Source organism: Chenopodium quinoa, unplaced genomic scaffold (genome assembly GCF_001683475.1).
Source record: "Chenopodium quinoa cultivar QQ74 unplaced genomic scaffold, ASM168347v1, whole genome shotgun sequence".
Classification (NCBI taxonomy): domain Eukaryota; kingdom Viridiplantae; phylum Streptophyta; class Magnoliopsida; order Caryophyllales; family Amaranthaceae; genus Chenopodium; species Chenopodium quinoa.
Genome location: NW_018742418.1, coordinates 640800 through 663358, shown reverse-complemented (window position 1 = coordinate 663358; position 22559 = coordinate 640800). Strand labels below are relative to the sequence as shown.

General features: G+C 30.4%; 1 protein-coding gene across 1 annotated transcript; it reads left to right on the top strand.

Moving 5' to 3' along the window:
* Window positions 1–3186: 3186 nt before the first annotated feature.
* Window positions 3187–19800, top strand: LOC110707589 (WAT1-related protein At5g40230-like). Its single transcript, XM_021885618.1, has 5 exons — window positions 3187–3508; window positions 13207–13352; window positions 17350–17669; window positions 18597–18698; window positions 19623–19800. The coding sequence occupies exons 1-5, from the start codon at window positions 3187–3189 to the stop codon at window positions 19798–19800; spliced, it is 1068 nt and encodes a 355-aa protein (XP_021741310.1).
* Window positions 19801–22559: the final 2759 nt, after the last annotated feature.

Below are 22559 nucleotides of genomic sequence, written 5' to 3'. Positions count from 1 at the left end.
ACATGGATGCAAAAGAGTAAACATAATTGATTGAGTAAACCTATTAGAACTTATTATACCCAATATGAAGTTATTGGACCTAAAACTTCTTTTCTTAAGGTGCATGAGTGCACACATACATTCATCAACTTATTGTGAAAATGAGATAAGATTTAAGATCATGTCATTCAAGAACTACATAATCAATTAATTAATCACTACTGGGCACGGGTGTCTACTTTAAACAACCAAGGAGGTTCCACCTCAAAATCATATGGTAATGAGGGGAGCAACCCCTTAGCCTTATAAAGTAGATACAACTTTCTTGTTTCTTTAATGTCGGATACACTTCCCAACACTTTTTACACACTTTCAATCACATGTGGGTTTAATTATTTGCTCAGGGCTCAATACTCCCCTCACATGTGAGTTGTTCACAATACTGGCCCAGATCACAACATAACTTAACCTAGACTTTGATACCATGAAGAATTTGTATAAACTTTGGGTTGGCCTTCATTAATTAGGGCCTGTTCCGAATCACTGAAAACAACTGAACTAAACTGAACTGATTGGGGCTGAACTGAATAGAGCTGAAATGAATTATTTATGAGAGAAGAAAATTAGGAACTGAACTGAAATGAAGTGAGCTGAAATTAAGCTGAACAAAATAGGCTCTTAATCATGTTAAAAAAATATATATTACAAGGCTTGATAAGAATCTCTAACCTAGAATCACTCTATCTTTTGGTAATTCTTGGATAAGGAAACAATAACCAAAAATATATCACAAAATATTCTCACAAATAGCGCTTTGAGTGTTTTCTTTAGGTGGATTGTTTATGGCATTGATCTTTTTCCTGTATTAGGGTTTACCTAATTCTGGTAATTTATTTCCTTTATTTCTATATGGTTTTTTTTTTTTAGAAATTCTAAAAAATTGTTTTAACTAGTTTTTGTATGTATACGTTTGTAATCATCAATAACATAATACAAAAAGCAAATCTGACATGACACTTGTCATGTTCTGATTAAAAATTCTCCAGCCACTTTTACTCTATAATATATAACTTTCAATTTGGCAACTATATACAAAGTATATTCTATATGCATTCAATGAATAGATTTTAACATATCTTTCTTATATTTTATAATAGGTAGTTTTCTATAACAAACAAACATATACTACGTATATGTATAAGGTAATATATTAGAATAATGTACTACTCACGTACTCCGTATCTTCTACATCGTAATTTTTTCTTTGATATATATGTATTGTTCCCATCAGGATTGACACTTTAAATTTTATTATATATTTGTTGATTTATTTATTATAATAATACTACATAAATATTAAATAAAAATAAAAAACCTGGATTATTAATTGTCACAAAAAATAAGTCAATTAAATTTATATAAAACATTGTGCCGATCAAAGTATGCTATAAAACATTGTGTCGGACAAAATATGCCAACAGAATAGGGACATATGAGGTAAATAAGTACATTGCACATGTTATAATTAACATAAAGTTTCATTCTTATATAAAGCCCTATAATCATTAAATTTATTTTATTTTTTTATTTAAATTATGTAATGATCAATAACTTTTTGATATCAATATAATATAAACTTCAAGTTATTTTTTTTTAAAATATTCAAATATCTGTTTCAAATAAAAAATATTGATCTTTTTAAAACTATTGTTAAATTAACATTGTAATTCATAATTAGGTTAAGTTCCCAACCCTTCTTATGCCAGAGATTTCAGACCAATTACTTGCTGTTTGGTTCTTTACAAAATCATCTCTAAAATTCTAACTGCCAGATTAGCTAAGGTCATTGGGAGTGTCATTGATGATGCTCAAGTTGGTTTTATCCCTGGGAAACACATAGGTGATAATATTCTGTTGGCAACTGAACTGATTAAAGACTACACTCAGAAGAATATTTCTCCTAGATGCATGGTGAAGGTTGATTTGAAAAAAGCATATGACTCTGTTGAATGGGGGTTTCTAGAGAGTATGATGAATGAGTTAGGTTTTCCTACTCAGTTTGTGATGTGGATTATGGGTTGCATTAAAACAGTGTCATTTTCTATTCTTATTAATGGCAAACCTTCTAAGCCCTTCTATGCTCAGAAAGGGTTAAGACAAGGTGATCTTATGTCTCCCTTTCTATTTGCTATAGGAATGGAATATCTTTCCAGATGTCTATGTGATCTAGAAAATACTCCTGATTTCAATTATCATCCAAGATGTGAGAAGCTTGCTCTGACCCATATGATGTTTGCAGATGATTTTCTTATGTTTTGTAGAGCTGACCTAGTATCTACTATTCATCTTTTTGATGCTTTTAATAAGTTTTCTAAAGCATCTGGTCTCTCAGCTAACCTTGATAAAACTGAGATGTATTTTGGGGGTGTGAATGAGGATCTGCAAGCTGAACTTCAAAATCATCTTGGTATTTCTCCTGGCTCCATTTCTTTTAAATATCTGGGTGTTCCCCTCTCCTCCAAAAAGCTAACTACCAATCAGTGCAAACCTTTAGTTGAAAAAGTGACTAATAGAATTAATACTTGGTCAGTTAAGCATCTTTCATATGCAGGAAGGTTGCAATTGATCAAGAGTGTTTTATTCGGAATTCAGACTTACTGGGCTCAAATCTTTATTCTTCCTAAGAAAATTCTCAGAGATATTGAAGCTAGATTTAGGAATTTCTTGTGGACTGGTACAGCTAACCCCTCAAAGAAAGCTCTTGTAACCTGGAAACATCTTAGTCTTCTTGAATCTTGTGGGGGTTGGAATCTTATATCTTTGCAAGAGTGGAACATGGCTGCTATAACTAGACTATTATGGGATTTAGCTCATAAGTCTGATAATCTGTGGGTGAAATGGGTTCATGTCTATTACTTCAAAGGTAAAGACTGGTGGAATCTCCCTGCCCCAAAGAGATGCTCATGGGCCCTCCAAAAAATTTTAAAGAGCAGGACCATCATTGATAATATAGGTAGCTGGGATATAATTCTAAGAAATAACACCTTTAAAATCAGAAATGTTTATGTGCACTTACAGCATCAAGGACCAAAAGTGAGATGGAAGAGACTAATCTGCAATAATGATGCTTCTCCCAAAAGCATCTTTATTCTCTGGCTTACTGTGTAGAATAGACTTCTCACCAAGGACAGATTGATAAAATGGAAAATGAACTGTGACCCTGGTTGTGTTCTCTGTGACCAGAAGGAGGAAAATGTGCAACATTTGTTCTTTGAGTGCAACCACTCTACTGCTGTTTGGAGTAAAATTCTTTGTTTGCTAAGAATCCAAAGAATGCCTCAGAAATTGAATGAAGAGCTAGAATGGATCCTGAAAGTTTGCAGAAATTCGAGACCAAGACAGAAACTAATCTACATGTGCTTCACTGAATCCATATACAGTATATGGCTTCAAAGGAACTCTTACATTTTGTCTGGACAAATTAAGTCTCTTGAGTTGCTTGTTAGAGATATAGTGTTCAGAGTGGCCTGTAGATGCCCTGAAAAGAGTAGATTGATGCTTATGTTGTAATCATGGAGTCTTCTACTTTTCTCCCTATTGTCTGTTGTGTTGTTCTTTTGGTTAGGGGTGTACCTCCTAGAGGGTAGTCGTTTTCCTTAGAGTTCAGCTTGCCTTTTACTTGGTTCTGGTTCCATAGGAACCCTTCCTAGAAGGTGGCCTATGGCTCCTTAACCTTTGGCTGGTGGTGTTTGCCTTCTTGGCTTGTGGTGCTTGGGTTTTCATTGGCTTTAGCCTATCTTGGTTTGTACTTATTTGCTGCTTTGCAACTTTATTTTGGTAATGAAACCATTATTTACTAAAAAAAAAAAAAAACTAGCATTGCATGGGACTTAAACTAGTTACTGATATAAATGAAACTAAAAATCGATGAACGTAATTGGACCCAATTATTGTCCAATTAGTATGTACCCCAAGCGATGCCCGAGTTCCTTCCGAAATATATATCCTAATTGTTTTAAAATCCCTACATTAATTGACTACTTATAACATAAGTATAAAGTTATAATTATTTTTTCAAAGGAATTTATCACTAATGTGTAAATTAAATCCATCCACGTATGAAACATTTATTGCTTTAAATGTTCATAATCGGATGAGTAATATAATTTAACGGTTTCATTGTTATTTAACAATTTAAGTACTCCAGACTTTATTCAAAACCCTTAGTTTGAAAGTAAATTCTTGGACTCCAACACTTTTAGGTTGGGGAAATTCTTTTTGATAACACTATACTTTTTAATTTTCTTAGTGGTGAATTGCAAAAAAATTTATTATCTTTGATAAACCTAAACTATTTATACTTATTATTTATAACATTACTGATAATTTTTTTTTATTAACTTTTAACTATAGTTAGGTTTTGTTTTTTTTTTTTTTTTTTTTTTTTTTTTTTTTTTTTTTTTAACAACTAATTAAATTATATTATTTTCGACGACTTTCTTCTTCTCTGCTAGGGTTTCAACTTCTTTACGATTGCAGATTTCAACGCCGGCCAGGAGGGGGGACACTGGACTGGCAGTGAAGGGGAAGGGGGGGGAGGTGACTGGGTGGGGGAGAATTTTTTTTTATAAAAAAATAATTTAATTATTAAAAAGATTAAAAAAATTAACCATAGTTAATAATTTTTATTGAAATAATTATTATCATTGGTAATAAAAAATACAATATTATCAAAGATAATAAGAATTTTTGCAATTTACCACTAAGAAAATTAAAAAGTATAGTGTTACCAAAGAGAATTTCCCTTTTTTTTTTTTTTTTTTGAAAGACGATTGCCTATTTGAAACTTTAACTCTGGTGGCGATACCCGGTTTGTTTACTGAATTTAATTTTTTTTTTCTATATACCAAATTTTAAAACATATCTTTTGTACAAACATTTATGCAAGAGGTTTATATCCCTTTTGATTTAGGATACTTGAACGTAGGATACCATGTATTTATTATTACTGAAAATTATAATTTAATTATTTTTTAATAGGGTTATAATTTAATTTTAGAGGGTTTGATTGATTGATTGATAATTTAAATTGTACATATAAAATTTTGGTATTTTTTATCAAAGATAAAACTCTATGCCAGTAATTTTATCCTAAAAAACTATCCAAATTTAATTGAAAATAAAACTCTGAACTAACTTTTTTATCTTATAAAACTAATCTAAATCTATCCAACATTTTAATCATTCGTGTCATAATAATTATTAATTGTTGCCTACGAGGAGCGACACTTGGCCAAAAGTTAAAACGCCAAGCATCGCTATCTTATGGTCTAGCTAAAAGTTTAGCTTTATATATTAGTTATATGATATGATATGATTACTGACTACATCTACCGAAGAAAGTTAAAAAGATCACCTTTATATGATTGCATAGAAACACGGTGATCAAGCTACAATCTTACGCATTTAGCTCATTCGCAATCTCGCGGTTGCTTTCTAGCCTAATTCACAATTACTCCTCCAATTGAGCCAACAAACTCACCCCATTCTGATGTAGGGATATTAGTTGCACATTTCAACGAAGAAGTTCAGGTCGGAACTAAGGCTTGAGTTGATTTTTACTAGTTATGATTATATTTCTACTAGTTGGGCTCTCGGAATTAGATTATTTGATAAAATATATTTTCGGAAATGGAAACGGGCCAACGAGTTTAACTCAAGGCTATCGCATGTGTGACAGGATTTTTAAGCCACCTGACTTCGTTTATGGTGAAACAACAACGTTTAAACATTTTCCAGATATTTTTTTTTGCTTAATTTTCGTATTAGGGCTTTGTTTAGACTATTTAAATGTTTTAGCCGTCATTAGAAATCAGCTTTTTACAATAATAATCTTGAGAGTACGTTGTACTCTTTTCTGGTGAATTCTTAAGTTTTACAGATTTATCACTTGTAAATTTGTGTGTACGTGTTAGGAACTGCGCTTGCTTTTCCTCCATTAATTCCGACTGCGTCACATTCTTTGAAGTTTAACTTTGTACTAAAAAGGTACTTAATCCTTAAGTATCAACTATTGCAACCTTACATCAATAACTCGATCATACATGTTCTTTTCAAAACCTCTTCATGCCAAGGACACTTTATTAGTTTATTCCTAACGTTTTGGAAATATACACCTCTAGTAGTGTATAAACCACGATATTAGTCATATCATTCTAGCTATGTGCTCCCCATTTTGTGAGGATGTCCACTATGTTTCATTTTCTATATCATACTTTAATCATTGATTCTTTATTTTATATTTTTAAAGTTTTTGGAATGCAAAGAATTCTAAATATTATAAAGAGTTTTATTAATTATATAAAACGTCGTTAAGCTGATGTTTATTTAATTATTAATAGAAAGGCCCTATTTCAAATTATTTTCACTTATTTTATTTTTAGGAAAGATAAGTTTATATAAGAGTTCAGGAAAAAAAAAAGGTTTTGATTCCTTAAAAAAAAAAAAAGGGTTTTGATAAGGGTTATCCAAATTCAAATCACAACTTGGATAAGTTTTAATAAGGTCTAATAACTTCAAATAAGTCTAAATAAATTCAGATAATTAAATTCATAAAAGATAAGTTCAGATAATGAAAATCAAGTGATCTGACTAGAATACACCTTAGTAGAGGCCTTTCAAAGGGAGGTTTGATAGGTACCTGGACATACATATCAAGGGGAATAAGAGACATTTCGCATGAAATTTACCCATCTCTCTCCTCCTTTCTCTCACCCCCATGTGCTGAATTTAAGTGTACCACTGGGTGATTAATAGTATCACTAGATGATCAAATAGTATCATTGAACATTCAGTGGTACTATATATTCATTCAATGGTACTGTATATTCATTCAGTGGTACTAACTACGTGTAGAAATAGAATCACTACATAGTCAATGATATTATATAAGCTTTCAGTGGTACATTTAAAACTGGTCCCACATGCCCTCTCTCTCCTCCTTTTCTCCCACCCCCATGTGCTTTACAATACTTTTCAATATTTTAATGTTTGATATGTATTTGCACATACATATCAAACTTACATTAGTACTTCCTCAAGGTGACTATCAACCACTTGGTATCAATTCAAGTCTCATAGTCAATTTCTCACCTTTTGTAACTTCATTGCATATTAGTCACTTAAACTGTTTCGTATAAACTAATAAGTTAACATTTTAATCATTTAAACTAACATTATTTTGTTAAGTTATTGCGTATGATATGCATCGTGTCAAAAAGGAACACTTAATGCTTAATAATCAAATTCTTTATTCACCAAAAAAGTTTGACAAATGATTAAGAATTTGAAGATCAAGGATAGCAAGGAGGGCCTCATAATGTTGGGAGGTAATCAATCAATCAAAACTTTATTGTATTGCAATTGCAATCTCTTCCCGTTTTCCCTAAACTACCAACCAAAGCATGTCTATAAACTCATAATGGTACATTGGTAAACCCAAATTGTCCCAAACAATGTCATTTCATGCCCTAATAATATCTCTGTTACTTAAGTTTATCTTACTCTCTTTACAGAAAGGATATCACATGGGAAGCATGTACATTTTGCAACCTTGATACTCCTTGCTCCCCCTACTAACACAATTAAAATTCAAATCAACTTAATATTATATTGATAATTGTATATAATATTATTAATAAGTGTATTTAATATTATAATATCACATTGGAGGCATGGACATTATGCAACCTACTTTATCCAAACATATACATTAAAGTGTATGTACCTCCATTCAACTACACTAGTGGATATAGCAACACCCAATTAAACATATCTCGTGCGTAATTTTCAGGAAATTTATATGTTTAATTTAGAATAATAAGGTATATAATACCACTCGTTTATTGATTCAAATATGTGTGATATTTCTATATCCAATTTATTATGTAACAGATCACACCACGCACTTTTAGATTAGGTCCACCTCAAAGAATTATTCATATCATTCATAAACTCTAATCACAAAAACAATACACTATTTTCTTCCTAATGTTCACACTTCAAAGTTTCTCCCTACTTTTTGTAATTTTTGAAAACTATAGAATCTCTTTTTATTCAAGTAACTCAATAAAATTTATAAATTGGTGGACCCAAAAAAAAAGGAAAAAAAAGGAACTTTAGCCTTCATGGGTTGACAGATATTATGTTAAAACATGTTATATTTGGACTTGAAGTCATTTAAACTGAAAGTGCTTATCCAGTTAGACCGCTTTGTCAGTAGGGCCCATAACATCTTTCTCCAGCAAAAAACAATACAGTAGTATCTGCTCCATCAAATTATGCCCTATGAAATGGGCCTTTTTCTGGGCTGACATTATTGCATATGGGTTAGGTAAGAGTCATGTTGTTAACCTTCTTTTGCCCCCTTCATTTTCCTCCCATATGTATCCCTAGTTAAAGCAATGTATCTTAATGCTACGTCTGTTTTGTATATTTGTAACAATTAAACATTTTTTTATTCACACTTTAATTTAAATCGTTGCAGATAATATGAAACAGAGGTAGTAGTAATTTTTTTTCTTTATTAGTGGCTCTTATTCTTTCCATCCCATTAAAATTATTTCCTTTCACGTTTCATTTTGTTTAGAGTTGTATCGAGTGTAGAGGTGTCAAAATTGATCTTAGCCAGAATGACCTGATCATAAATTAAAGCTGCATACAATTTAATATGACTCAATCCAAAATAACTCTACCCAGCTACACCCAACGTGAACAACCAATGACCAGACTAGGCAATTATAATAGAGTGAATATATAGATTTATTCTTAACACGTGAGATGGTAGATAAAGTAAAGACTAAAGAGATGGTAGGGAGTTAGGGACTATGTTAACAAAGATGAAAATATGAACAATTTTAAAGTTAGTTTATAAAGAAAAATTGGACAATCTTTAAGAGACAGAAACGGTGGTATATAATCTAGAGATTATAGGCTTAGCTAAGCTGGGGATTCTCTCTCTAATGCAACTGAAAAGTGTAATCATACATATTCAGAAAATAAAAAGCTACAAAAAGAGTGGTTTGACCCTCTTTTCTTAACCTGCATATATATATATTGATGCAAGGAATTTCCACTAACCTAGCTAGATATATGGTTGGTTGTAAGAATGTAAGTCGGTGTATAACGCTAGACACTCAGCAGAAAAACAGTGAGCCCTCCAATTAGCTAGTCTCTCCATTGTTCTTGCACCTTTTTAGCTAGCAAAATCTAGTGCACAGAACTGATAAAACTGACTCGACGAGTGTAATCAAGATATAATTCAACCCAAATTCATACTCGATCTAAAGATTGGTCAGCCATATTAGATCGATCTCATATAAATGACCTGTTCATTGTCTCTATCAGAATATTATATATGGTCTTTTGATAATGCAAAATGTGAGTGATAAGTTTTTAAGTTTTAGATGTGATCATTTAACCACACACCTTTTTTCTTTTGTTTTTGGTTACAATCTTATTAGCCATAATAAGAATTTGTTAAATCCATCAAATATTATCTAAACTTATTTGAAATTATTTCTTTGAACTTGTTTGGTATGGAAAAATAAAAACACACTTCTATTCTTATTTTGTTTAAATCTATTTGATCTATTTTTGCTAAAATGAGTCAAAGTAAGCCAAACATAACATAGCCTAACTCCTTAAGCTTTGATCTATTTGACTTATTTGATTGTAATAAATTTATTTGTGTTTGAAAGTCTTGTTAATAAAGTAAAATGAAATACAAAGTAAAACAATTGTGTAACATCGTCTTGGGAGAAAATCAAAACAGAATTTTATTTGAGCTTATACGAATTAATTTTGTCTAAACTTATACTAACTCCGTTTTTATTTAGTTGATATATTTCTTTTATCACGCTTACTAATGCACTATTTTAACTATTAATATCTCTAATTCTCAACATTGTAAAATTTTAAAAGTGGATATTAATAAAATATACATTGAGACGATTCAAATAATATCCCACTTGACTATGTTTTATGGTAGCTATAAATCACAAAAACTAGTCAAAGTGTAGTTTATAAATAGTGTAAAAATCAAATGGTGTCAACTAAAAAAACCGAGAAAGTATTTCGTATAAATTTATCAAGAGTAATTTTGTTTGAAATAATTGAAGATAAGTCTGCAAGACATGACCTAATAAAAAACTTGAGAAGATTATAAGAGAGTTTTCATTTGTTTTTTTGGCCATACATGTGACCTTGAATTACGATTATAGGAATGATGTAGTCCATCAACCCAAATATTTGCATAGTCAACTAAAAAAAGTTCCTCCTTATTAATTTAGTTTTTAGTTAGAAAATAGGAAAATTGTATTTGTGATGGCCGACCAAATTAGCGTGAGAAAAAGTGGCCCTTTAGTCTACCGTCTATGGACCCATCAATGTGGTTTTTGCTTCCACAAACGCTCCGTGACGCTTAGTTACCATTGGGATACATAATTATCGATTTGACCTTTATTTCCATGTCAAAAAAAAATCAATAACATATACATACGATTTTATTTATTTATTTATTTTAATGTAGAGAGGATGACATAGAAATATGACATAGACATTAATAATCAAGCTAAGCTTAGTCTAGTGGTAAGGTTTAACACATCACAACCAAAAGGTTGTGGGATCACACCCCACTAGAGGCAATTTGGGGTGGGAATTCTCTTACCCTTCCCTCCACTTCCAAATTGTTTTGCCCGCTAACCTGAATCGAGTTGGACCCGTGAGAAGTTTCAGCCCACGATAGGGCCCTTCTCCTTACCATTAAATAAAAAAAAAATGTAAATACGTTCTTTATACTTTAACCTTTCACTATATGCAAATAAATGGCCTAGTTCTGGTTTGTCACTCATTTTGAATGAACTTTGTAAACTATCTAAAAAAAATTAAAAAAAATCGGCCTAAGATGGAATCCAATTGAATGTATGTATCAATTAAGAACTCACAAACATATACAGATTATGCTCTTACTAGGAATCGACCCATGACCAGCTTTAACATAAAGAAGTGCATCAACTCAACTCGGCCTTTAAATCTTCAAAATGGACACCAATAACTAATTTCTTAAGTGATACCAAAAGTCCAAAAGTACAGCAGAGGTACGTAAAAGAAGAATCATAAAGGCCTCAAACCTTGTACACCAGCTACATCACTTGTACATGTAATTTGTAAACTTCATCTTCCTCATTCATACTATTCATGGTTTCATGTGTATGCGCTGTACTGTATCAAATGCTCTGAATTCTGAAATTGGTACTATGGTAGTAGCTGTTGAGCAACATTGTTGGATGGCTTCCCTCCTGCCATTTAAAAAAGATTCCATTAGTTGACACTTAAAATTTCTAAGTACAACATCATTGATAGAGTATATAAATCGATTCTGGGCTTCAACCATAAACTTAATCTTTTGGTTGAGTTGGTCCGTTGACATGGTATCAAGAGCTAGCGTGACACAAAGATCACGAGTTCGAATCTCATCCACCCCTCCTATCAAAGTGGAATATTAAACGCTGGGTATGGTGGGACCCATGCTACATCCACACTTTAGCCCAATGAGCTCTCATGTGAGAGGGTGTGATAGAGTATATAAACCGATCCTGGGCTTCAACCATAAACTTAAGCTTTTGGTTGAGTTGTTACGTTAACAATCATAAATATTCCTTTGATTTTCATTTTTTTTCATCCTAAATTTCTAGCTGCTCCTTTTACTAATTTGTGACCAACGGGCAATGGGTCAGGTTAAATAATATAGACGGGGCAACCACGAGTGATTGACCCTGTTTCGTATCATATAAAAATAAGTTAGAGAAAAACAAAGGCTTATTTCATTTATTCGGTTAGATGCAAATAAGGCTTGCTTTGAAATGCTAATGCCTGCTCACACTATTACTGTTATTTGTAAACCATTACAAATTTGCTTAGTTGGCCCAATTTATTCAAGCCCAAATCTTTGGGTAAATAAAAATAAACAATAAACTAGTCCACCTAAACCAGACTACCTCTCATCCAAGGATCGTCTCCGATCCTCATCTGGTAGTATAGCTTTCTATTAGGCTCGTTAAGGGTAGTCCACTCATCCAATTACACCGGTTTAACTCGTACTTATTTTTTTTAATGTGATCAAATCTGGTTTACATTATTTGTTCTTGTTCTAAGTAAAAATTGATAATTACTCGTATTATGTATTGCCATTTTCAAATTTTTGACTTTTTATTGAAATAATGAATATGAATAATCCATTTTTCTATTGATCTCATCTTAAAGCAAATCTCAATTTACTTGAAAATATTATTTTGCCTCCTTTTGAGACTATTATGAGGATTGAAAAAAAAAATCATAGGAGAATATTGCAAGATACACCTCCAAAGTTGATGATAATAAATTTTACTTCTCACAAAATAGAGGAATCTACTTGTCAAATCCTCCTATGTAAATGAAACTTTCCCGGAAATAGACTTTCTATACAAAACCAAATAAATCTTGGAATTTTCGCAAAGAAACTTCATGTGCTTTAAAAGTTCACGAGAATTACAACTTCATTTATCCAACCAAATAAAGAACAAACCAATCAAATTTAAAACAAATTAATAAAAAAAATAAATAAATCTCGAATTAGACCAAGAACTAAAAAAATTAATGTCAAAACACCTAGTCTTTTTAAAATAATTATAGGACTGGACAAACCACCTAATCTATGATTTTTTATATGATTAGCCTTACAAAATTACAACTATTTTTGTATATCTTCTATGGTTGATGAATATGAATCACTATTTGGAGAAAAAAAAAATGTATTTCTGTTATGAACTCATAGTGACATGCATTTTATTTGATTCCCATTAGAGGCATCTTTTATTGGACCTACGTTAAAATGGATATTAATTTTGACAATCTTCGAATTAATTCAATATTAATTAAGACCTTTTTTAATTGATAGTGGGGTTGTTAACAGACTTGTGAAATATAAAATTACATTGCACTTCTTTTAAATGAGTAAAATAATTTTGATTTGTTGTAATTAATCATCTAAAATTAAACAAAGGTAAGTAATAAGGAGAGAAACTCAAATTAAGCTCAAAAATAGAGAGAAAGAAAGAGGAGAAGAAGAGAGAAAGATGTGGGAAGCAAAGTTATTAGGAATTATATTGGCAATGGAAGTGATATTTGTAGGTAGCAATACACTCAACAAAGCAGCCATGACACAAGGAATGAGCAACTACGTTTACATTACTGACACTCATGCCATGTCTCTAGTCATTCTTATTCCGGCCGCTTTCCTTTGCCATTGGTATGTTATCGATCGATATGTTTACAAGGTGAATTATCAAACCAAACTAGCAATCTTTCACCAATGATCATTCTTGCTTTGGTTTTTCTTTTAAGCTCGATATTTCCTATATGTTCAAATTAAGTTGTCACAAAAGTCATTTAAATTTACACCATCAATGTGATAGTAACTAATTTTGGATGGAGATCGAGAGTTTGAAATAAGTAGATTTAATTCATATTATTACTTTTACAGTTTGAGATCATTGATTGTTTTTGTTGTTGAATGGATTTGAGCAGGAGATACCGGGCTCCACCCATTAAATACTCTATAATTTTGAAGATGTTCCTGCTTTCCATCATCAAGCATGTCCTGCACGTTGTAGTTGTTATTTATTACTTCTATCATTTCATATTAATAACTTTTCTAAATCAATTCAAAAAACATGAAAATTAACCATTAATGTTAGTTTTTGAATAGTAATTAGGGTAAAATTAATTCGTCCTTATTTTTATACACATTATTATAAACCTCGGTATATAGTTAGGTTTACTTATTATTTTGTCTTATTAACAAGATAAAAAAATAATATTACTAAAATATTAACCTCATCGCTTAACAAATTGAACTACCAACCAATCAGTAATTATAGTTTTGAGCATTTTATTTTATCCTTGCAATTCTAATTTAGACCTGCACTTTTATGTATAATAATATCAAGTGAAACTAACCTAAATACAAAAGTACTACATACTACGTATTATTTAATTAGCTTGTAGTTTAAGGAATAAAAAGGAGGTACTCTGTAAAAGTTAAGTTGTTAGACTAGTAGCTTGGTCAATGGTCACCAATTTAACAAATAACTAATATATATTTGCATTTCAAGAGAGTGAGGGATAGCTTAAGTGGTTAGAGCTTTCTTTTCGATTTTAGAAGATCTTGGGATCGATTTTTACCTCGCTCTTGTGGCTCAAAAAAAAAAATATATATATATGACTTAATTTTCTCATAATTAAATTATTATTCTATTTTATCATTAATTAGATATTAATATTTTATTTTCAAAAGAAAACTTAAAGTATAACGTAATTTGGTAGCATGGTCAAACATTTAATGTTAGAATTGGAGATAACATGGTTATATCTTATATAAAAAAACTTTTTTTTAATTAATAAATCCATATAATTAATACCATGATAAACCAATGAGGGGAGGGTAGTACCACATGTCAGTGTGCCACGTAGACTTCCTCTGTATCTAGAGCGATAAAAAGCTGACCCAATCTGAGAACTCAACTTGAACTGACAATGGTCTGAACCTGACCTATATATCCGAACAATGAGGTGAAACTAGTGACCCGTAACCCGACTTCAACCTAACCTGATGTTAATCGACAACCGATTTGATCTAATACTTTATGACCAAAACTCGTACCTGCACCTGACCTGATAGTAATCGTCAACCAATTTAATGCGATCCGATAACAATCTGAACCTGAACCCGAACTAGTACTTGACCCAATTAGAGCCTGAAAACGATTATAACCTGACACAACCTGTTATTGACCCGAGCCATGCTGACCTGTAACCAGACTTTATTTAACTCATCATTGTTAACCCAATTGCCATTGACCAGACCTAAAACTAACATGAAACTAGATATCAACGCGACCTGCTATTACCCAATAATCTGAAACAAGTTTAGCCAAAATAAATCTTGAGTTTAATTAGTTTACAATGATAAAACTATAGAATTGTACAATTTGTTTAGATCATCTACCAATGCATTCATATTGGTACAATTTGTTCAGACTATATACCTTTTGTTTTTATTACTCCATATATAGGTTTGATAAAATTTTCCTAATGCTTGATCAAATTAAGGCGTAATTATATAGGTTCAATGAACTTGACCACACCGATATTTATTCAACATAAACTTGAACCAAACCCAAGAATGATCCAACTTTAAGATTATCCGACCTGATAATTATCTGATTCAACCCTAACTCGAACCCGAACCTGAATTTACCAACTATTAACCCGCCCAAACCCGACTTGACACAACCCGAATTTGAAATTAAACCCGACTTGAATTTGACTCAAATGAACCCGACCTACACCCAAAAGGATAAAAGACCCGAGATAACCTGAACCGAAATTGACCCGACCCAAACCTGAACCTGATCTGGAGGATAGATTGACCTGACGTAACCTGAAACTGTTTGACCCGAGACCTAATTTAATTTGACCCGACCTGAACCCAACTTGAAATGCCCGAATTGACAGCTATATATATATTTGCATCTATAAGAGCTTTATCTACCTTCCGACAAAAAGAGCCTATGTATATGAATTTTTCATGTAAATTAAATATTCAATTCTAACCCCTAAGTCTATCTCATATAATTTATTCCCAAATCAAAAGCCTGAATACATTGCTAATTGAGTAAAATTGCTTTGGTTGTTCTATCTGCTTCTGTAGTGGAGTAAAATATAGCTCACCAACACTTTCATCAGCAATAAGTAATCTTTCCCTTGCCTTTTCTTTTATAATGGCCATCATTTTCAGATAATTTTTTAGATCGATCAACATAATTTTCGGGGTTTTTTTTTTTTTTCTCTCTCTCTCTCTATCTTCACATGTACGTTTATACTTGCTTTGTTCTTTTTTTAGTTATTATATTTCTTTTATCACGTTTGTCAACACATAAGTTTATCGATTAATATCTTTAATTATCAACTAGTAAAAATTACAAAAAGTTTTTTCTTTTAATTTTATTTTTAAATTTTTATTTACAACAGTGAAAAATAATTACAAAGACAATACTTTAATACAATAAAAGTAAGTTAGATCATGCCTTCTTAAAAAAAAAAAAAAAAGATCATGATCTTTTTGACTTTGTTCCCTTCCTACCTAGACCACTTTGCGCACATCAAACATGTACATCTTCCCTAATTGTCGGTCTATTGAATTTTTCAGCGTTCTAATTACCTAACTGCTAGAAAATAAGGGTGTAATTTTGTTTGATTAATGTAAAACAAGTCAATGAAAAATATGAACGAGGAAATCAATAAAGAAAATAAACAAGAAAATAAGGATTTGCGTAGTTAGGTCAAATTAGACCTACAACCACAAGTGGAGGATTTAAGAGGTTCTTCACTGTAATAGAGAAAGAATGAGATAATGTAATATAAGGAGTCTTAAATCTTCCATGATCCATCAATTTTTATATGAAAAGGGTGGAAATGCCTTTGTGTTGTTGAAAATGTTCCTAAGGCAACCAATTGAAAACCTAGGGGCGTACTTGGACCTTCTTCTCACAATAGTTGGGGTTGACTTTGCTATAGGTCACGGCCTGAAAAAATATAAGCTTGTTGTAAAGCCAAATTAATATGCCTGAGTACCGTACTATAGCTGTCCACTATCATTTGAACACTCTTTCATTCCTTGTAATCCAAAGTGCCTACGGAGTAGTGATAAACAAAGTTATTTTATTGCTATAAAGACCATCCTTGCTATAAAGGATCAAGATATGAGATTGAATTCATTTCCTTGTAAAAAATATTAAAAATTGATATAGTAAAATATATATTGAGACGATTCAAACAAAATCTCCTATGAATATGTTTGATAATAACTTAAAATCACAAAAGCTAATAAAGTAAAATTTGTGAATATTGTTAAAAGTCAAAATGTGTCAATTAAAAAAAAAAAAAAGGGAAGAAATAGGTTTTATGGGGGAAATATTTTGACATTTGGAGTACATAACTTAGGATGTAAAGTTATGGATAATTTTTTTTTTTTTTTTTATCTAGTTTAATTTGTATTTCTTGGTGATAAAAGTAATTAATGATTGAAATGGAGGTGGACATTGCACACATTTCGGCTATATTCAGTTCATGTAATATGATTAATTGTCTAAAATTTTACTATTTTTTTCTTTTATTATCTATATATCTTTTTTAGTTTGTTCACGGGTTTGGTACCATGAAGCAATGTTTTAAGCTAATAACTAGGTTTTGACAATGAAGGGTAATAAATAGTGGAATGTATGTAGGAAGGAGATATTGAACCTACGTTCAAACAGTTGCATACTTAAGTTAATAGGAACAATAGTGTCGATTAGTGGAGCATTTATAATGATCTTCTACCATGGACTCCTAATCATTATAGTCCCTTCACCTACGAAGTCATCTCTCCACTCTCTTGTTCAACTTCAATCTCAACCTAATTGGGTCTTCGGAGGGACCTTTCTTCTTATTAGTTGCATACTCATCTCGCTCGCATACGTCATTAAGGTGATAATCCTTCTGTTTTCTTTTGTTAGTCTTAATTCACTTTTTCGTACGGTTACACTGATAAGGTATAAATTTGACTGTTAATATATAATAATTATATTACTAAAATTAAATTAAACAATATTTTGAAAATATATACTCTATATATTAATATCTATTTAACTTTATTTTACAGGATAACAATTGTGTGGCACGAGTTATATTAATATACTCCATATATTGTGTCACACGTCAATTATTGTGAAACGAATGTACTATTTTTTTTTAATGATCATGATTCATGTTTATTTAACTACTCCAAATACGTATTATAAGAAAAAAAAAATTGATATCACGAAACTACACATTAAGACATATTTAAGGTAAAATCTCACGTGATTATATATTTTTTTGATAGGTGTATTTGATTTCATTTGCAGTATTAATTTAAATCTTATAAAGTATAAAGTAAATTCATGCAATTTATTAAAGCATGTATTGTTTGATGGGGAAATGATTAGCTCACCCATCAATATTTGGTATGTGAAAATTAGCTTCTTGTTCAATGAGATCACAAGTTTTTGTTTAATTAATTACACACTTTCATGTTTTTCTGTTTAAGGATTGCCATTTATCATTTTTCTACTAACAATCACTCCTTTCTCCAGACTTGGATTGCTAGGGACTTCCCTTCGGTGGTGCTAATTACACTAATTACTTTCTTCTTTGAGACAATAGTGGTATCAATTATTACTTTAATCGTAGAAAATGATGCAAGTGTTAGGACACTAACCATGGACATCAAACTAATTGCTATTCTATTTGGAGTAAGTCTTTATATTCAAGAATTCTCATGAAATTATCAACCTCGATATATATATTTTTTGTTTCTTATTATTATTGTTGATTATATTCTCATAAAATTAATACTGTATTTAGTATTGTATATTATTATTATTTTATCAGACTCTGGCAGTTTGTTCATTAAATATGGTTGAGACATGGGTATGTAGACTGAAGGGACCAGTATTTGTGGCAATGTTCAAGCCACTTCAAATGATTATTGCTGTTATTATGGGAGTTTCCTTCCTTGGGGATATTTTACATCTTGGGAGGTATCATGTTTTTAAATCGATTGACTTCTTGCTTATTACTTATAAAATGGGATCTCTCTGAATTATTAAAAACCTAGTTTGTTAATTATATACTTTGTATATATTGATCCAATAAAAAGACCCAAACTTTACCCTACCTCCTCAAATCTTTCTTTTTTTTTTTTTTTTTTTTTTGGATGAGTTTCTATTATGAAATCCAATGTATATGATTTGAAGCCATTTGATTCAAAATATTTTAGGTTGGTCAAAACTAAATAAAATGGAAGTAAGTTTCAATGTACCACACATAGTAAAATGAACATGAAATAATAGAATTGAGTAAGATGCTAGTATTATTGGTACAAAATATAAAAGTTAGTTTAATGCAAGAACATGCAAGTCAGCAATTAAGTATTATTATAAATACAAGTATATAGAAGTAATAGAACATGCATTTTGTACATCATGTTTTCAAGCGCACAAAATAAAAGTCGAATAAGTCTTGCTATATTTGTTACAAATCACATTAAGATGTAGGATATGAGCTAATCATCCTTTTATTTCTATATAGTTGGCAAGTTTTAGAAATCCTAAACCTTAATATAAAGACTTGAAAGAGGCTAAAATTGCAAATATTTACTCACATAATGACCATATTTTATCATTGCTAATTTAAATCACAAAAACTAGTTAAAGTGAAATTTATAAATGTATAGTATCAAAAGTCAAAACATGTTTTACTTATCAAATCAACAAAAAATAGAATTAATTAGAAAACTAGTGGGTTAACTCAAAAATATATGCTCCGAATTAAAAAAGCTCGATCTATCCTAGATAATTAGATTAATAGGTCTACATTTTTTTTTGACAAGGTCTACATATAATATCATGAAAATTGTTTACTTTATAATGGAAATTAAACTATGTATAACTCTTGTTGTGCAGTGTAATTGGAGAATTGATCATAGCAGCTGGATTCTATTCGGTGATTAAAGGAAAAGCCGAAGAAGAAGAGATGCTTAAAAAAGATGATGAAGATAAATTGATATATAGTCTTAGCATAAAAGAGGAAGAGTCACATTCTTTGAACCAAATTTACATTACTCCACCAATACTAAACTAAACTCCATACTCATACTCAACAAATACTACAAAAAGGGGAGCACATACATTCAAATAATGTAGTTTTATTGAAATGAAAAATAAGAACATACAATATTAATTACTAAAGAGTTAAGGTCCAAACTAGCCAAAAACAATTTTGAGTTTTGAAAGACCTAGAAAAAAAAAAGAAGAGGAGAACGACTACGATATTATTTTTAGGGTGGCTAGATAATTTAATTTATTGATATGTCTACTTAAAATTTTCATTTATATTGTTTAATTAATGGATATTTAATTATATAATTCTTATTGTTGTGTAGTGTAATTGGAGGATTGATTATAGCAGTTGGATTCTATACGGTGATAAAAGGAAATCTGAAAATGAGATGCTTAATAAGAAAGAAGAAGAAAATAAGTTGATGTCTAGCATAGCGAAAGAGTCAAATCCTCTAAAAATCCCTTTGTTGCATGATAAAATCATGGATGTATAAAAAATTTTGCTACTTGTTTTCCTTGTATATGGTTTATCTCTAATATGAAGTAATAATTGTATGTACAGATAATTGTACATATGAATTTGATTCGGATAATGATCGAGCCACTCTTCCCTATTGCAACTAATAAGACTGGCTTAGACTAATGTTAAAGGCTTCGGTTATTATAAACAAATTCAAATTAAGAGGTATTTGGTTCACGGATTTTAGATATGAAGTATGGGTTTTGGAATGGGGTAAACCCAAACCATGCTTACCTTATGTTTATTTAAGAAAATTTCAATTTCTTTGCTCATAGCTATATCAGCTAGTCTTTTTTAATCTATTTTTTTGGATGGCACATATCACCTAATCTTGGATTCTTGTTTTCTTAAGCTTGTATATATTGCCTTACAAAATTATAAGCTTAAAACTATCTCAATCACCCACTTTGCATTATTGATGAATATATAATCATAAATTCGAAAAAAACAAATTCTAATATTTTCTATCATGGACGTGATCATGTGTCATGTAGGCATATGGACTATTTTATTCCATTAGTGGAATCTTTTGGTGGGATTAAATCTGTAAATTATATATCCCAATCCCAATAATAAATCAATACTTTTTGTTTTGGATTTAGTGGGTCGTTAAGAAGATATTTGTGTTATAAACTTTTAATTACATTATTATTGCACTTATTTTGAATGAAATTATTACTTTTAGTTTGCACTTGTATCATTTAATTGGGTGAGAAGAAAAACTTGAATTAAGCTCCCAATAAGTGAGAAAGAAAGAAGAGAAGATCAAGGAGAAATGTAAAAGGATTAAATATGTTATTGGAATTATTATTGGCAATGGAAGTGATGTTTGTGGGTAGCAATACACTCAAGGCAAAGGGAATGAGCAACTATGTTTACATTACTTACACTCATGCCATCGATCTACTCATTCTTATTCCGGCTTCGTTCCTTTACCATGAGTATGTCATAGATATGTTTCTAGATGTAATATTCTTTGATCAAATCGGGTTCAAGAAACTTTTCATCATGGTCATTTCTTGCTTTACATTTTTTACTTTAGTACATTCATTTTTTAACCCACGCTCTCGGATTAAGTTGTCAAATTAGCTGTATATACAATATAAATTACATAATTAAATTCGGGTTAAGTAAGATTGACATAAAAAGATTTCGTGAACTTTTCAATTAGATCACATAATCATTATTTTGTTTGTTGAATATATTTGAACAGAAATCGTCAACCTCCACCCATTGGATGCTCTACAATATTGCGGATGCTCCTGATTGCCATCCTCAAGTATGATTATTTGTTCAATTTTAGGCATTAAGTCTTATTTCAAAGATCATAATGATCATTTTTTTTTTCTAGAATCACTTAAAACGTACTACGTAAATATTTACCATATAATATAAATCGATTATTGCCTTCACTTTTGTTTTATTCTCAAGCAATGAAGCACTGCTTTATTTAAGTTAGTTAGATTAGGAGGGGTTGTTGGAAGTGAATTTATTTATTTAAAGTAGTAAACTACTCCAAATTACATAAATTATGACTACGTATAAAGTTAGTGGATTTCTTACTACAAACTACTCCGCATGAAGTAGTAATTATAGCTCAAAATATATTTAACTACGAGTCTAATTATATACGAAATAATAATTGTATTTTTTTTTTCTTTTTGGTAAGAAAAAGAAAGCTTTAGAACCAATATTGACGAGAGGAACGGGATATTGCATCAAAAACAGAAATCTAGTAAGCGACGAGCTAGGCCCTGTTCTTTTGAGCTGTTCTGCTCTGCTGAAATCTGCTCTGCCCTGCTCTGCTTAAAAATAATGATTAATAATAATAAAAAATTATTTAATAATAATAATAATATTATTATTATTATTATTATTATTATTAATATTTAATAATAATAACTAATATTTATATGTAATAATAATTAATATTTAATAATAATAATAATTAATGTTTTATAATAATAATAATTAATATATCATATTATTTAGCACATTTTCTAGAGAAATAAAAAGAGTAAAAATATCTATAAAAACCAAATAATAATAATAAATAAAATTAATGATAATAATGCGATGATGATAATAATAATAATAATAATAACAATAATAATAATAATAATAATGATAATAATAATAATGATAATAATTATAATATTAAAAATAATAATAATAATAATAATAATAATAATAATAATGAGAAAACGGAAGTTTTCTGGCCCATGGAGGACCCACGTAGCCGTTTGGCCGGTGTCTTTCCT

Bases quoted from the DNA above. Each gene is read 5' to 3' on its own strand.
- LOC110707589 (XM_021885618.1), top strand. From the start codon at position 3,187: ATGAACTGTGACCCTGGTTGTGTTCTCTGTGACCAGAAGGAGGAAAAT. The intron at 13,353-17,349 runs GTGAATTATCAA...GGTAATAAATAG, and splicing joins TCGATCGATATGTTTACAAG to TGGAATGTATGTAGGAAGGA. The intron at 18,699-19,622 runs GTATCATGTTTT...CTTGTTGTGCAG, and splicing joins GATATTTTACATCTTGGGAG to TGTAATTGGAGAATTGATCA.